Raw genomic sequence first — 16,252 nt, 5'->3', positions numbered from 1 at the left:
ACAATTAATTTATTTTATCCCCATTCTTGTTAGCTGGGCGCTAAACCGGAAGTTAGCCGGCTGGTCGGCGAGAGTCTCCGTCTCCACGGCTGCGTCCAGATCTAATCTCAACGTCTCTGAGGTTTTTGAAGTGTTTTGTTGGTTATATCCTGAAACAACGTCTTCTAAGTTTTGTTCTCCAACATAAACTCATCATTAATGTCCCACAGTTTAATCCTGAAGCTCTCCATGAGTTAGAAACAGTTAGCGGTTGCTAACGAGTGTCTGAATGAGACTACAGAGGTTGTCGGGGACATTAAACGTCCTCACAGCGAACACGGAGACTCATCTACTCACTAGTCCGTCTTTACAGGCCACTTTAGTTACACACTGTTCTAACTCTGACTTTACAACTTGTACATTGATCAGTTTATAGAAAACCTGGATAGTAATTGTGCAGTAAGACTCTTAGTGGTGGAGACGTTTCAGTCATGTGACCGTGATGTCGTCTGTTTGTAGCCTAGCATTAGCTTCTTACTGCTACACAGTTAATTTAGCTTCACACATCACAGAGTGGAGTTCATCTGTGGATCCTCTTTAAACAGATTGGGACGTTGAGAGTTTATTAATTGAATTTCCTATAATTAGCTTGAACGTTAGCAACATAAATGCTAGCTCTTCAGTCAGTTTGACTCCAGATGAACTTCCTGGTCCGTCAGAATCAGATGTTGATGTTATTTTGGGGATTTTCGGTCTGATTCCATTAAATCTCAGCACACGTGGAATAAAACTGTCCGGCTCGGCGCGGACGTATCGACTCGTCTTTGACAGTTTCTCAGCTGTGAGAGCAACTTTTGTTTTCTTTCTCCTCCTCCTGTCAGATCAGGAGGAAGAATCCTGACACTTTGCTGTTAAGGTCTAAAGGAGACGGCGTGGTGACGGGTCGGGATCCTACCGTGCCGGTGCAGACTCATCCACAGCAGGACGACTGGAACGACATGACGCAGCCTCCACCTTCCTCCTCCTCCTCCTGCTCCTCCTCCTCCTGCTCCACCTGTACAGGACGCCCTGCAGGAACAGACAGGCAGAACAATCAGAACAATATGAAGCTGTCGTGGTTCTCACTCCAGCTGTCCACACACTCAGATATCTGCAGATGAATGCATGAATTTGTAGGCGAGAGATTTTGCTTTGGAAGGTTTTCTGCTTCCTGTTTTTACACCGAGCTGTATCGACCAATCACAGCAGAGCTGAGAGAGAGAGAGAGAGACCATGTAACCACGTCATCACAGCACACAGGTCGTCATCACGGTAACACAACAAAGAAACAATTTCCCCCCGGGGATTAATAAAGTATTCTGAATCTGAAAACAATCAGTCAATTAATCATGAAGGTGACAGACTGCGTCACTACGGTTCCTCCGGGTCGACCCACACAAACACTCGGACTTTGTAACAGATAATCATTTCTATATTCAGCTTTTATTAATAATGAAAAGAAGAGTTTGCTGCAGCCCTGAAACACACACACACACACACACACACACACACAGTCTGACAGGTCGTCTCTCCGTGGTGATGGAGGTCGAGACGCTCTTATCTGCTCACCAGAGAGTCAAACTGAACCGGAGGAAGTCGGACCGACCGGCATCAATAGTTCATGAAGCCTCAAAACATCCAGCGTGAGGAAGACGAGCCTGCGGGGGAACGACGAGGAGAGAAACAGTTCGTCTCTCCAGAAAAACATCAGAGAGGAGGATTGACGTCTGCTTCTCTGTCAGTATTGAGTTCTGTACAGTTACAGTTTATTATCTTAAATCTCAGTCTGTGAATGTTGCAGCCGTGTTTTTAACCTTTACGTCAGCAGTAACTGACTGTACACTAAAACATGGCAGAAAACTGTGAAGATGATCTATAATCTTGAATATCGTTATCCAATAACTTTGTGAACTGTTATTATATTTGACAGATCGACCTCAGAAAAACAAAACTCCATCTCTCTCACATCTGCCTGCTGTTACTCAACAGTCGCTGCTGTGGGACTATAAACATCTGAGGTTCTACAGAATCTGGGACCCAGAGGGGCTTTTGAAGGCTGACGCCCAAAACAGAGCCGCGGAGGACGAGGAGATAAAGTGTCGATCCATATTTCATGATGGACAGACAGGGAGGTGCTGGAGCAGATCCTGGATCAGCTCAGTGTCATAAGTCTTTATGTTTGCTGTTGTAATCTGTGTTTTTAATCAGGAGCCTGATGATCAGAATAAAAATGCTTCCTTTAACAGCTCGATCAGAAGAAACTGATCGACACGCGGAACCACAATCAGAACCATTACAGCCAACAAAGCTGCCACACACCTGAGCACAGTCCGAGGTTCTGGTCCAGGTTCTTGAGGACTTCTTTATCAGATGTTTGTGGCGTCACAGTCAGCTATTTGTCACCAGAGGTCAGATCGTCTCCATCCGTGATCGTGACGACCAGATCAGGGATTTTAATCCAACCATGAGGAGGTTCTGACGCTGACCGAGCGGTTCAGGTGTCTCATCTGTGACTCAGCTAACATTTGTTCTGGTGATCGTTGGACATTTGTGTTCAGCCGGCTGCCGTCACGTTTCAGGCAGATTAAACGCTTCACAGCAGATTACTGAGTGCATGTTAGAGTTAAAGTGTTAGATGACGGCTGTAGTCTCTAATCTCACAGACCTCCGCTGTGACATCACTGCTGCCTCCTCTTTACATCATTTACAGCTCCTGGTTGTAGGAACAGTTCTGGGATCAAACCGTCTCGGCCTACGAGTTGGAATAAGACTCAAAAATCAACTTTCATTCAAGATGGACCTTCAAAGTAATCTGATTACAGATATGACATCACACCAGGTGACCACAACAGTCTGGACCTCGTCAGTACCTGTTCTGTAACACAGAAAAATACAGAAGAGAAGAACCACAGAGCGGTTCAGAGGTCCAGATGCTGCTCAGACAGAACAAACACTTTAGTGTTGTGGAGGCTGACAGCAGCTTCACTCCGCATCAGGAACCACAATCATGTTTGTCTGTTGGTTCTGATGGAGCTCAGCTGCATCTGCAGACAGTCAGGAGTCCGACTGACTCAGGTGCTGATTGGTTCCTCAGCTGGACATGTCTGCAGCTGATTGGTTCCTCAGCTGGACATGTCTGCAGCTGATTGGTTCCTCAGCTGGACATGTCTGCAGCTGATTGGTTCCTCGTGGAGTGAAGTTGCTGTTAATCTATGGTGTTTTTATTTCTTTACCTGTTTCTCTGTGTGGAGAGAACGACCTGCGTCAGATTCACCTCAGTCGTCTGCATTTCTGAAACCTTTGAGCCTGATGGCAGCAAAGTCTCCAGTTAAAGAGTGTTAATATTACTTTCTATGTTCCACGATAGATTAACAGCACAAAGAAACATTAAATCATATTTTGTTCTGATCGTCTGGTTGCTGTTTTTTTACAGTGGAATTTGAACACATCAGCTGAGTGACGAACACCTGTCGACAGCCGTGTTAGTGGCAACATATTTGGACATTTTTAACATGATGGTGACATTTTCTTGATGCATTGGAGGCAAGAAAATTTCATATTTTTGAGATCAGACATTTTCCAGCCGTGTCGGTGGCGACTAACACTGACAGGCGTCACATCCTCGTCACGACACGGAACAGAAAACTGACCTTCAACATATCTGTAGTTTATAGAAACATACATTCATTCTTCTGATTAAGTTGAAGAATCAATATTTCAGATCTCTGTGTGCTGCAGCTCTGTACACACACGACTTTAATCGTAGTTTTCTCAGAGTGAATCTCAAACCTGCGAGGATGGAGGTCACCTGTCAGCCTCCAGCAGAGGAGCAGTGTGTTTGAATAAAGCGAAGCAGCTTCACGTTCACTGATCAAACTGATGAATTATTAAACACACACTGGACTGACGAGGTGGAGGAAGTGAGACGAGAAGAAGTCTGAACTGAACTTTAAATTAAGTTCTTTTCTCTCTGCATTTGAAGTGAAGTCTGTGCGCTAACATTGGGAACGCGCTGCGAGCATCGTGCATATTAAAGCCAGAGAACAGAACTCGATTTGATTTCATCGTCCGGCTTTTGTTGCTGCAAATTCATGCAGCTCCTGACATTAAAGAAAACTCGCTTCTTTGTCAACTCGTGCGTCTTGTTTCCTCGTCTCCCCCCTGCTCCTCCCTCCTCCTCCCTCCTCCCGCCTCCGTCCTCCAGCATGGAAATGGGAGTGAATGACAAGTGGAGCGAGGTCAGCGAACGAGGCCGCGGACACGACTGCATAAAGAGGCCGATTCATGCGTCCGCGGGCTGGACGGCAGCCGGCAAACCCTCCAGCCTCCGAGTCAGACATTTTGTCCTGGATCACACAATGAAGCTGAGGTTCACATCACAGCAGCACCTTCAACAAGAGCTCCAACATCAGAGTTCCTCTCATCCAGGATGATCACAACCAGGAGATCATTAGACAGAGATCGACTCGGTTCAGGTTATAATCTGAGTCTCATCAGAGTTTCAGTCATATTTATTGTGTTGTGTTGATGGATTTCAATCAGATCTGTCAGCGTCGGTGGAGGTCTGAGCTCCACACGAGTCAAATCTGCAGCCGACCTGCCGTCACACACCACGCTGTGAATCTTTGTTCCTGCTGAGAAGATTAAATGGAACTCGCCGCCCGCTGAAAGCTCCGGCGCCGTACACTGATCGTTACGCTGTGGGATGTTTGAGTGCTGTGTTTTCTGCTCATTATTTCAAGTTCAAGTTTAAAATGCTCATCATGATTTCTCACAGCTCAAAGCGACGTTGTTGAATTCCTTTTTTTGTCCGACCGACACAAAGACACTTCATCTACTGTCAGAAGAGACCAAGAACAGCAGTCGATCCCCATATTCAAGAATCTGCAACCAAAACCAACACAGACACACAAACATCACATCTTAAAGTCTTGACAGCACACACGTCACCACGCTGTGGTTTATTCCCACATCCAGCAGACACAAACCACACGGTGAGTCGTGCTCGTGTCCATGATTTCTCTCTTTTAGCTCTGTGTTTGGTCTCCACCACCTCCGGAGGGAAATATCTCTTTAGCTGCTAAATGCTCGACTGTGTTCACCAGCTGCTCTCTGACCAGTGACGTCATCAGAGCTGCAGCTTGGAATACAACTGAACCAGGCAGAAACACGAGCAGAAAGACACCGAAAAGCTTCAGGATCTGTTATCGAGCCCGACGGTGGATTTGATTATTTCCTCTGTTGATCGATCAGTTGTTCTGTTGATGAATGTCAAAGACGATCTGCTGTTTGGAGATCACGAGGGAGATCAACAGAGTTTGTTTGTAATGAGTGTTAGTAACATGAATGATATAAACGTCTGTCTCTGTTTTCATATTCAAGTGTAATAACTGTTGTTGTGATGAGAACAACGTCACCAGACTTCCTCACACATCAGGTTGTTTTAAGAGTTGTTGCATGATGAGAAACTTCGCAGGATCAGTGAGACGTCTGAAGCTGAACTCTGATTCAACAGAAATGTGACCAGATTTCAGCCTCGGCCGTTAAAAAGTCATTTTAAGGACTCGGATCTCATCAACAGGCTCGTGTTCACATGTTTGGGTTTGAGAAGGTGGAACTTCTTCTCTGTTTCAGCTGAAATGAGGTCGGATGATGATGAACGCCTCCGTCATCAGGATCGACTCCACCTGCAGCTGCAGCTTTAATTAAAGCACATTCCTCCACGCACCTCCTGACCCACCGAGAAACAAAGCTTCTGTCTATCTCATCAGCTGATCTTCAGTGTCAGAGACGTGCACCCTGTTTACCTGGTGGACAGGTAACACACATACAAACACACGCACCCACACACACACTTGCTGTCAGCAGGATGTTCTCTGACGTCACCTCTTAAAGACAGTTTGTTTAAGAGTTTGGCCTTCAGGGACAGCAAACATGTTTTCTGGGCGTATCGCCTCCTCAGGTTGTGTAACAGCTGGCAGAGACGCCTCCACCTCCAACAACACTTCCTTTGATAAAGTCGCAGCACAATCGGCTCGCTCGCTGCAGAGGAGCTTTAACTCTAATACCCTCGTTCAACATCCGGGCAGGTCGTCAACACAGTGACGGTGGAACGGAGCTGAGAGTCATGTCACCATATCATCAGTCTGTCTCCATATTCTGAAAACTCCTCAAATCAGAAAAGTTCAAACTGAGCGAGAACGTCAAACATCAGGACGCAGGAACTGGAAAGATCATACTGACCCAACGGTCCGGACCACATGTATCGGATCATTAATCACAATCATTCATATCATTTGGAACCATACTGTCAGAGCAGCCACGTCATCTACAGCCAGGAGGGGACGAGGAGGAGAAAGGCACCAGACTCCCTTTAAAAAACACTCGATTTAGTGAGTTGTTGGTTGGAGACACTTAATAAACTCAGTGAAACTCTGATTCTGACTCATTCTGCATGATTCGGCCCGTCTTGTAGATTGGGCAGATGTTATGCTGATATGTTCCTCCATCCGTGCAGATATCACAATACTCTGACCAAACAGCTCCATGATGATATCGTATATATATCATGTGGTGAGTTCAGACATGACATCAGCAGGAAACACATCAGGACATAAACAGGATGTATTGATATGTTCCTGCAGCTTCCTTCATTCTTCTCTCTGAAGTATTACCTACATGATGTTCTGGTCCGGCTCGTATCAGCCGGCTCCGAACCATCAGACCAGCTGAACTCATCCTCAACAGGCCAACACACATCCTGTAGGACTGACATGGTGATCAGTGTTTCCCCTCAATACGTATCTAAAGCTGAACCACACAACGTAGACCAGAACCACGCAACGTCACGTAGACCAGAACCACGCACCGTAGACCAGAACCACACACCGTAGACCAGAACCACGCACCGTAGACCAGAACCACGCACCGTAGACCAGAACCACGCACCGTAGACCAGAACCACACAACGTAGACCAGAACCACGCACCGTAGACCAGAACCAAACACCGTAGACCAGAACCACGCACCGTAGACCAGAACCAAACACCGTAGACCAGAACCACGCACCGTAGACCAGAACCACGCACCGTAGACCAGAACCACGCACCGTAGACCAGAACCACGCACCGTAGACCAGAACCACGCACCGTAGACCGGAACCACGCACCGTAGACCAGAACCACACAACGTAGACCAGAACCACGCACCGTAGACCAGAACCAAACACCGTAGACCAGAACCACGCACCGTAGACCAGAACCAAACACCGTAGACCAGAACCACGCACCGTAGACCAGAACCACGCACCGTAGACCAGAACCACGCAACGTAGACCAGAACCACGCACCGTAGACCAGAACCAAACACCGTAGACCAGAACCACGCACCGTAGACCAGAACCAAACACCGTAGACCAGAACCACGCACCGTAGACCAGAACCACGCACCGTAGACCAGAACCACGCAACGTAGACCAGAACCACGCACCGTAGACCAGAACCAAACACCGTAGACCAGAACCACGCACCGTAGACCAGAACCACGCACCGTAGACCAGAACCACGCAACGTAGACCAGAACCACGCAACGTAGACCAGAACCACACACTGTAGACCAGAACCACACACTGTAGACCAGAACCACACACCGTAGACCAGAACCACGCAACGTAGACCAGAACCACACAACGTAGACCAGAACCACGCAACGTAGACCAGAACCACACACTGTAGACCAGAACCACACACCGTAGACCAGAACCACACACCGTAGACCAGAACCACACACCGTAGACCAGAACCACACACTGTAGACCAGAACCACACACCGTAGACCAGAACCACACACCGTAGACCAGAACCACACACTGTAGACCAGAACCACACACCGTAGACCAGAACCACACACCGTAGACCAGAACCGCTGGAACATCAAATAAATCATCCGGTCTTCTTACATAAAGTTTCTATTATCAGTTATTTTATTGGTGTCTGTGATCATCAGTTATCGTATCGCTCCTTCACAGTTTACATATATTTTGCATTTTAAGTGTAGATGTCTGTGTTTTATGGTTTTTATCTTCTTCTTATTCTTTTCAGGAGTTTCATGTGTTTCAGGGGTTTTTCGGTCATTCGGTCTCGCTGGTTTGACAGAAAAGTGTCGAATCTTTAATCTGAATTTATTCACATGACAGAAACACTGAATGATGAAGTTTCTGTTCATCATGATTTAGTTAAAGTTCCTGCTGATGAACCAACACACAGAATCTCCCTGTGAGGATTTACTGGACTGAGTTTGGTCTGTTTCTGGAGTTCTGACGGTTCACAGCAGTTTGAACAGAACCAACAGAACCACAAAGATCGTTTAGATTTAAGACAAATGAAACTTTTCTGACTAATGTTCCTACAGACTGTCCGTGTGTGTGTGCGCTCTCAGCAGACTGTAAACATGTGCAGCTATAGGAGCAGCCAGCAACATCATGGAAACTTTTTCTTTTTCCAGCGGAGAGTTGAGCTCTCAGGTCAGAACCAGAACACGACTCTTCTGTCAAACTTCAGCTCAGACACAAAGTCACAACTTTTACTGACTCGTGAACTTCACAGACAGAAGCTGCGGAGAAGTTCGAGTCCAGCTCGAGTTGAATTCATCGGTGCGTAAAATGAAAACTGAGCGGGATCGACGAGCCGCCGCGGATCAACCCGGAGGAGCTCGACATGAAGATGTGCGCGATGTTCCAGCAGATTTAAGAAGAAATCAAAGAAGTCAAAGCTCAGACTGAATGTTTCACATCCAGATGTCTCAGGAGGAAGAAAAGACGCGGAGGCTGCGGGAGGAGAGCGGAGCGCACAGACGCGTCAGCGGAGCAGAAGAGGAGAAAAGTTGAACATGAATGTTGGAGGACTCACATGTTTTCACTGCAGCGGCAGCTGGTCCCCCTGCAGGATCATTCTCCCCCCGCACAGGCTCACAGAAAACAGTCCGGATCAGACTCGACCAGGTTTTCAAAGTCCAGAGAAACAAAATCCAAAGTGCGCAGCGGCCGCGCGTAAAAGTGTCCAAAAGTTTGGAGAGAGATGGAGCGACTGAGGGAGAGAGAGGGAGAGAGACAGACAGACAGAGGGGGAGGGATGAAGAGAGAGGGAGAGAGGGAGATGCTCGGGTGTGTTCGTTTCACTGATCCGGACTCTCCGGCGGCGGCGGGCGGTGTGAAGTTGTCGCAGTCTGAACGTTCGGAGGCGAAGCAGAGTCGAGCCGGAACAAAACACTTCCGGTCAGGCTGGCAAAATAAAATGTGACAGTTTGAGGTGAAGAACCAGAAAACCTGCAGATGAGTTTAATAGTTTCCTGAATGTTTGACTCTCATGTTACTGTATCTATGTTCATTAATAATCTGCTGTCTTCTATCAATTAATACAGATGTTAATATTAATAATGAAAAAATAAAATCAATTAAACTGAATGAATGTTCTGATAAAACCTCTCAGTTTTACTTAATGAAGCTAAATTAGTGCTTTCAGTCTGTATGGAGGGTGATCAGTGCCACAGTCCTCATTAAGCTCCGCCCTCTTTCACCTGTGACACTTTTGGCTTCACATGAAACTGCAGGAAAGGTTGGAGAGTAAAGTTCAGCTGAAATCTGGAGATTATGAACAACTGGAGGTCAAAGATCCTGAAATATAAAAACGACTCACTGAAGTCAGTCGAGAAATTCAAACATTGTTCTGATGCACTGACTGCGACCGACGAGCTAACAAGCTAACTGAGCTAACTGAGCTAACAAGCTAACTGAGCTAACAAGCTAACTGAGCTAACTGAGCTAACAAGCTAACTGAGCTAACAAGCTAACTGAGCTAACTGAGCTAGCTAACATCAGCGCTCAGCCGAGGAGGTGGATGACGTCGTTGATGTCTACATCCAGCAGCAGCTGCAGCCTCCTCCTGCACAGTGACACTCACAGAAAATAGTTCTCATCTTCAGTATCGGGTCATGAGTTCTGATCAGACACATCGCTGCTGAGATTCTACATTTTCTTTCTTGGAGCTTTAAATAAATGTTTTAAATTTAAATCTCTTTGTCTCTGCAACTCACCAGAACAGTCTGCAGCCACAAATCACTGGACAGCTGAGAGTGAACATGTGATGTGTACAGAGCAGTTCATTAATATCAGCATTGTCGTATTTATTGATCAGTAGAATCAGGCTGACAGGATATTGAGTGTTGGTATCTGCAGAGTGAAGTCAGGTGTTCATCAGTGACGTTCAGCTGAGAGTCTCATCTGATAAACACTCAGTGATAAACCAGCAGGACAATGGAGACACTGAACAAACAGCTGCGTCTCATTTGCCTCTGACGCTTTTATCAGGCAGGAAACATCGTCCTGACTGACGCTCGGAGTCGAGGCCGGAGACGAGGACATTTGCATCGATCTCTGCAGAATAACTGTCCGTCGCCACCTCGTTCACCGAGCAGAAACAAACCCAGAAGACGTCAGTTCAGCGTCTGAGAAGACGTCCGCCGGAGCCAGAACGGAAGTTTGTCTGACATCTTCTCAGCGTTCACCGCTTAAATGTTAAATCCAGTTAATTAAAGTTTTAGTGACGGACACATTTTACTTCAGGGAGAAAAAACTTTACCTGCAGAGCAACTCATCAGATTCATTAAATATGATGTTTCCTCTGACGGCTTTAGAATATCGACCAAACACAGGATGTAATAAATCTGATGAGTAGCTCTGCAGGTAAAGTTCACGCCTCATGCAGCTGCTGAGGTTAGTTACCTGTAGCTTCTGCTGCATCAAGTCAAATTTGAACTTTAATTAAAACCACAAGAAGTTCTTCAGACGTCTGTGACTGACGTCAAAAAGATGTTTAACATTACAGAGTAAAAACTTTATTCCTGAACCGTGAGAGGACGTCACCTGGCCGTCACCTGGACGTCACCTGGCCGTCACCTGGACGTCACCTGGACGTCACCTGGACGTCACCTGGCCGTCACCTGGCCGTCACCTGGACGTCACCTGGACGTTGGAAAGACGTCTAAAACACTTTCATTCTGACTCCAGAGGACCAAAGTGAGTCTGTGTGAATAGTTACAAGTAAGTTGAGTAAATTGTACTTTGGTTTATTTCATCACTGGTTGTTTGAAATGATTGTTTGCACTGTAAATGAATATTGAACATAAATATCAGCTTCCAGGCTGCTTGTTTCTAATAATCAGTCGACCTCGAGTGATGAACCTCGACTGTGGAGCGACCAGAACAGTCCGACCCGAGAACCTGAGGGGACGGCAGGTCTCCTCTGTGGGACTCAGAGAGGAGTGATGTGATGTCGGATTATTTCAGCTGTCATTGAACGTAACTGAACACAAACTCTGACCAGTGAATATAATCTGTCTGAATGTGACTGACAGGAACATGTAACTCTATCATGATTCATGATGATGAAACTGTGATCTGGACTGAGCTCTGAGCCTCCTGCAGCTTTTCTACATGAACCCAACAGAAGGTGTTTGTGTGCCCAGAGCTGCAGACCGGACCGGACTCTGAAACCACCATGAGAGGAAGAGAACTGCTCAGCAAAGAGCACGATTACGTAACGTAAATGAAAAGAAAACTTTTTGTCCCTGGCAGAAAAACAGCAGAGAATAAACCAGAGCAGGTTTATGAGCGAGGACTGAACACAGAGTCCTGAGTCCAGAGTCCAGGACCGGAGTCTGAGTCCAGGACCGGAGTCAGAGTCCAGGACCGGAGTCTGAGTCCAGGACCGGAGTCTGAGTCCAGGACCGGAGTCAGGGTCCAGGACCGGAGTCAGAGTCCAGGACCGGAGTCTGAGTCCAGGACCGGAGTCTGAGTCCAGGACCGGAGTCAGGGTCCAGGACCGGAGTCTGAGTCCAGGACCGGAGTCCAGAGTCCAGGACCGGAGTCAGGGTCCAGGACCGGAGTCAGGGTCCAGGACCGGAGTCAGAGTCCAGGACCGGAGTCTGAGTCCAGGACCGGAGTCTGAGTCCAGGACCGGAGTCAGGGTCCAGGACCGGAGTCTGAGTCCAGGACCGGAGTCCAGAGTCCAGGACCGGAGTCAGGGTCCAGGACCGGAGTCAGGGTCCAGGACCGGAGTCAGAGTCCAGGACCGGAGTCAGGGTCCAGGACCGGAGTCTGAGTCCAGGACCGGAGTCAGGGTCCAGGACCGGAGTCAGAGTCCAGGACCGGAGTCAGGGTCCAGGACCGGAGTCTGAGTCCAGGACCGGAGTACAGAGTCCAGGACCGGAGTCTGAGTCCAGGACCGGAGTCTGAGTCCAGGACCGGAGTCCAGAGTCCAGGACCGGAGTCAGGGTCCAGGACCGGAGTCAGAGTCCAGGACCGGAGTCTGAGTCCAGGACCGGAGTCAGAGTCCAGGACCGGAGTCTGAGACCAGGACCGGAGTCAGGGTCCAGGACCGGAGTCTGAGTCCAGGACCGGAGTCAGGGTCCAGGACCGGAGTCAGAGTCCAGGACCGGAGTCAGGGTCCAGGACCGGAGCCAGAGTCCAGGACCGGAGCCAGAGTCCAGGACCGGAGTCCAGAGTCCAGGACCGGAGTCAGGGTCCAGGACCGGAGTCAGAGTCCAGGACCGGAGTCAGGGTCCAGGACCGGAGCCAGGGTCCAGGACCGGAGTCAGAGTCCAGGACCGGAGTCCAGAGTCCAGGACCGGAGTCAGAGTCCAGGACCGGAGTCCAGAGTCCAGGACCGGAGCCAGAGTCCAGGACCGGAGCCAGAGTCCAGGACCGGAGTCAGAGTCCAGGACTGGGTTTTGGAGTGAAGCAGTGTCTGATGATCTGGAAGGATCAGATTCTGTCCTGAGGTGTTTCACAGGTACGTGGAGACACGTTGAGCTCGGCTGTGTGACTTCTTGTCACCTGCTTCAGTCCAGACGTCACTTCACTGAGTCAGAATGATCGCGTCACATTAAAATTCATCATTTCACAGATTCTGTTCCTGATTTCAATCTGTGTCTGAATCTTTGTTACATTTCAGGTACAAAAACAAAGACACAATAAATCCTCACAACTTTTATCTCTTAAACTTTCCTCTGATCTGATCTCTGCTGCTTCTTCTTCTTCTTCTTCTTCTTCCATCGCTAAAGTTTCTCTGAGCTCACTGATAATCTGATTTTAAGAGGCGGGGCCTACGAGCATGACTTGTGACATCACAGAGAGTTTGGAGCCAATCCTGGTCCAACATTCATCTTACTGACAGTTAAAGGCTTCACCAGAAGAGACGTCGAGCAGGTCGACTTGTCAGTATTGACACATTAATATTTTCATATCCTGAGAAGAGTAAAAGACTGTTTAACTCTATAATTAATGTGTAATTACACATTCTGTTTCCTGCAGAACCTCATCAGATGAACATCATGAGAGACGATCTCAGAACCTGCTGTCCTGTGGAAACATCTCATCTGGATTTTCCGTACGTACGGATCGTTTCTTCTCATTCTGATCATCTTCTCTTCACTCGGCTCAGAGTCCTGACGCTCTGTAATAACTGACACATTCTGACTGTAACACACTGAGCTGAAATCTGATGAAGACGTTCAGTTTGTTTGTTGTTGCAGAAACTAAATGAACCTTGATGATTTCTTAAAAGTATGAAAGTGTTTCAGACGTTGATGTGTGACACATGATAACAGCTGATTCTGACTGTTTGTAACGTGTTCAGCTGGTTTAACAGGGCGACGGAGCGTCTGCTGTCTGCAGGAGCTCACAGTCGACTTCACCACTCAAACTGTGACTCATTTTATATTAAACGCACTTTGAACTCATCAGACAGCAGACTTTCTTCTCATTCTTGGGTTCATGTTTTTAGCTTTGGTGTTTATAAGAAGTTCACGTCTCCTGCAGCTCCTCTCTTCATCCTCTGACTGTTTTAAGCCCCGCCTCCCGTAAAGCCAGGTCTGCTCTGATTGGACAGCGTTCACAGGCCTGAGCAGGAAGTCCTGACCGCACACTGTCTGAGCTCAACAGAGTGTTTGGATCAGTTCAGTTTTTATATCTGAACTATAGAATGAAAAAAACCTTTAACACTTTAAAGAGATAAAAAACAAACAAACACAAACAACAGTTCAAATATTTTATTCAAATCGTTTGGAGTCTCTGATGTCGATGTCTGACTGCAGGTTTGTGAAAAGCTTTAACGTCCCACTAAAATAAAGTCTCAAGTGTTAAATAGAAACCAGAAAGAAAAACTTCTGCCCACAAATAATAAACATCCACACAGGAAGTGAAGCTACAAGAGAAACCACTGAGACAGCAGAAGTCAGAGGATGATGTGTGGATGAGCGCCCCCTGGTGACCCTCCAACACCTCCACAGCAGTTCCATTCACTCTGATTGTAACCATGTCGTTATGCTGATGATGACGAGCTGTGACTGATACATACAGAGACAGAGACAGAGACAGAGATGAGGTCTGGGTCAGAAAGATTCACTTGTTCTGTGTCGTCTGTTAGTCCAGCATTTAAACTCAACGTGTCTGAACGTAGAAACGAGTCGGTCGTATTTTAGTGTCCTGGTTAGTCGAGTGTCGGGTCAGAGAGTCAGCAGACCGCTTCAGTTTGTACAGAAGAAGAAGAGCGCCGCCGTGGAAATCAAAAACCTTTTTACCCAAATTCTGAATAAACAAAGCCCTTTTATTTCCCAGCAGCCCTGATCCTCTGCTGCACATCTGCTTTCTGCTGATCTCACATCTGTCACATGATCCATCTGAAGCTAGAGCCAGGTGATCGTTAGCCTAGCTTAGCATAAAGACTGGAAACAGATGGAAAAGCTAGCCTGCCTGTCATAATGAAAAGATCAAACTGAAGACATTTGTGGGGCCATTTGAACATTTCAGACGGATGATGTGTTATGAATGTTTATACTGTGAGTCAACATGTGCAGCTGGAGGTCTGTGAGTTAAATCTAACTGTTGGGTGGATGTTGAAGGTGAAGGACTGTGATGTGTCAGGGATTTAACTCGACCTGCTGATGGGATCCAGAACAGTTTGACCGGCGAGTGTTTTCTAACATCAGGTTACGGATACAGAAGGTTTGATGCTCTGCAGCGTCGTCACCGCGCAGCGACACGCCTGCAGGGAAAAGCTCAGAGCTCAGCAGGAAGTGCACGCTGAGCTGAGATTATTTAGTCAAACTGAGATTCGAGCTGCGACTCAGAAACATAACGACGATTTCTAATGGTTAATAATAAAAAAAAGAGTCAGTGCGTCCGTCCGTCCGTCAGTCAGTGTCAGACACAGGCAGCCATTGTTGAAGCCTGATTTCCATCATGTCCTCTGACGGAGAGCTGAGCGTCTGTCTTCACAGCACAGCTCAGAGTGTGTGTGTGTGTGTGTGTGTGTGTGTGTGTGTGTGTGTGTGTGTGTGTGATCAGTGGCAGATAGCGCGGCGCTGCTGTGGAGAAAAGAGGGGGATGTCTGGAAGGAGAAGGAGGGATGGAGGGATCAGATGGGAGCGGGACAAAGGCTTCATTCTTTGCCCGTGGTGAGGAGCTTCAGGGCTTTCTGGAGGTTCTGGATGGCCGTGCCGACGTCCTCGTACTGCAGGGCGCTGCCCGCGTACTTGCAGTACTTCTGGGCCTTGGTGAACTCCTCCGGGGTGAGATGGACACCGCCTGGAGGGAGGGAGGGAGGGAGGAGGAGAAGACAAGAGATATGAGTTCATGAAACAAAGCAGAGGAAACGTCCTGAAGCTCATCAGACACTCAGTGAAGCTGACACGTGGATCTGACCCGACTGGAATCCTGCAGGAACACGATTCTGTTCACTTCAACAAACCGGACTGAAAATACTGAAACATCAAAACTCAAAATCAAATCATTGATCTGAGTGTGATTATAGAAGATAAAACACTGAAGCTTCTCTGATCGTTCATTATCAGGGTTTCATTAAGTTTCCAGCGTCTTCGATGTGACTCATTTATTTCTGATGGTAACTGAAGAGTTCTGGACTGTTATTGGACAGAACCAACCTGAACTCTTTACACACTGAATGATTCATTGTGAGAATAATCGGCAGGTTGTTGGACGATGACATCGATCGTTACGATCCGATCGACTGACTGAAGTGAAAACGCTCCGGTCCGGTTCCTCCTCGTCAGACAGACTTCTGTAGGAAAAACTTCCCGGCTGAACACTTGAAGGTCCGTTCGGACCTGCGTCATGGAAACTCATCTCCACCAGCCCATAATCAGCTGTCAGCACTCTGAG

The 16,252-nt window shown here is 47.5% G+C and overlaps 3 protein-coding genes across 8 annotated transcripts in view; all 3 read right to left on the bottom strand.

Annotated features, from left to right (window-relative positions):
* Positions 1-9,735, bottom strand: part of adgrg6 (adhesion G protein-coupled receptor G6) — an 85,156-nt gene extending 75,421 nt beyond the window's left edge. For 2 of the 5 annotated variants that reach the window (XM_030405308.1, XM_030405310.1), the window contains exons 1-2: positions 8,925-9,735; positions 935-1,047 (exon numbers count right to left, since the gene is read on the bottom strand). In XM_030405308.1, the coding sequence (XP_030261168.1) occupies positions 935-1,047; positions 8,925-8,926 (115 nt within the window). In that variant the 5' untranslated portion in view covers positions 8,927-9,735. The remainder of the gene's footprint in view (positions 1-934; positions 1,048-8,924) is intronic. The other 3 variants (XM_030405311.1, XM_030405313.1, XM_030405312.1) reach the window with 2 other exon arrangements.
* The window catches only part of LOC115574089 (NACHT, LRR and PYD domains-containing protein 14-like), a 915,401-nt gene that overhangs the window by 680,017 nt on the left and 219,132 nt on the right, over positions 1-16,252 (bottom strand). The gene's annotated exons all lie outside the window — the stretch shown is intronic.
* vta1 (vesicle (multivesicular body) trafficking 1) overlaps positions 14,107-16,252 on the bottom strand; it is a 50,746-nt gene continuing 48,600 nt past the window's right edge. For both annotated transcript variants that reach the window (XM_030405354.1, XM_030405355.1), the window contains exon 8: positions 14,107-15,658. In XM_030405354.1, the coding sequence (XP_030261214.1) occupies positions 15,513-15,658 (146 nt within the window). In that variant the 3' untranslated portion in view covers positions 14,107-15,512. The remainder of the gene's footprint in view (positions 15,659-16,252) is intronic.

This window comes from Sparus aurata, chromosome 22, assembly GCF_900880675.1.
Source record: "Sparus aurata chromosome 22, fSpaAur1.1, whole genome shotgun sequence".
Lineage (NCBI taxonomy): Eukaryota > Metazoa > Chordata > Actinopteri > Spariformes > Sparidae > Sparus > Sparus aurata.
The sequence above is the reverse complement of the archived record's forward strand: the minus strand, read 5'-3'. Positions and strand labels throughout refer to the sequence as shown.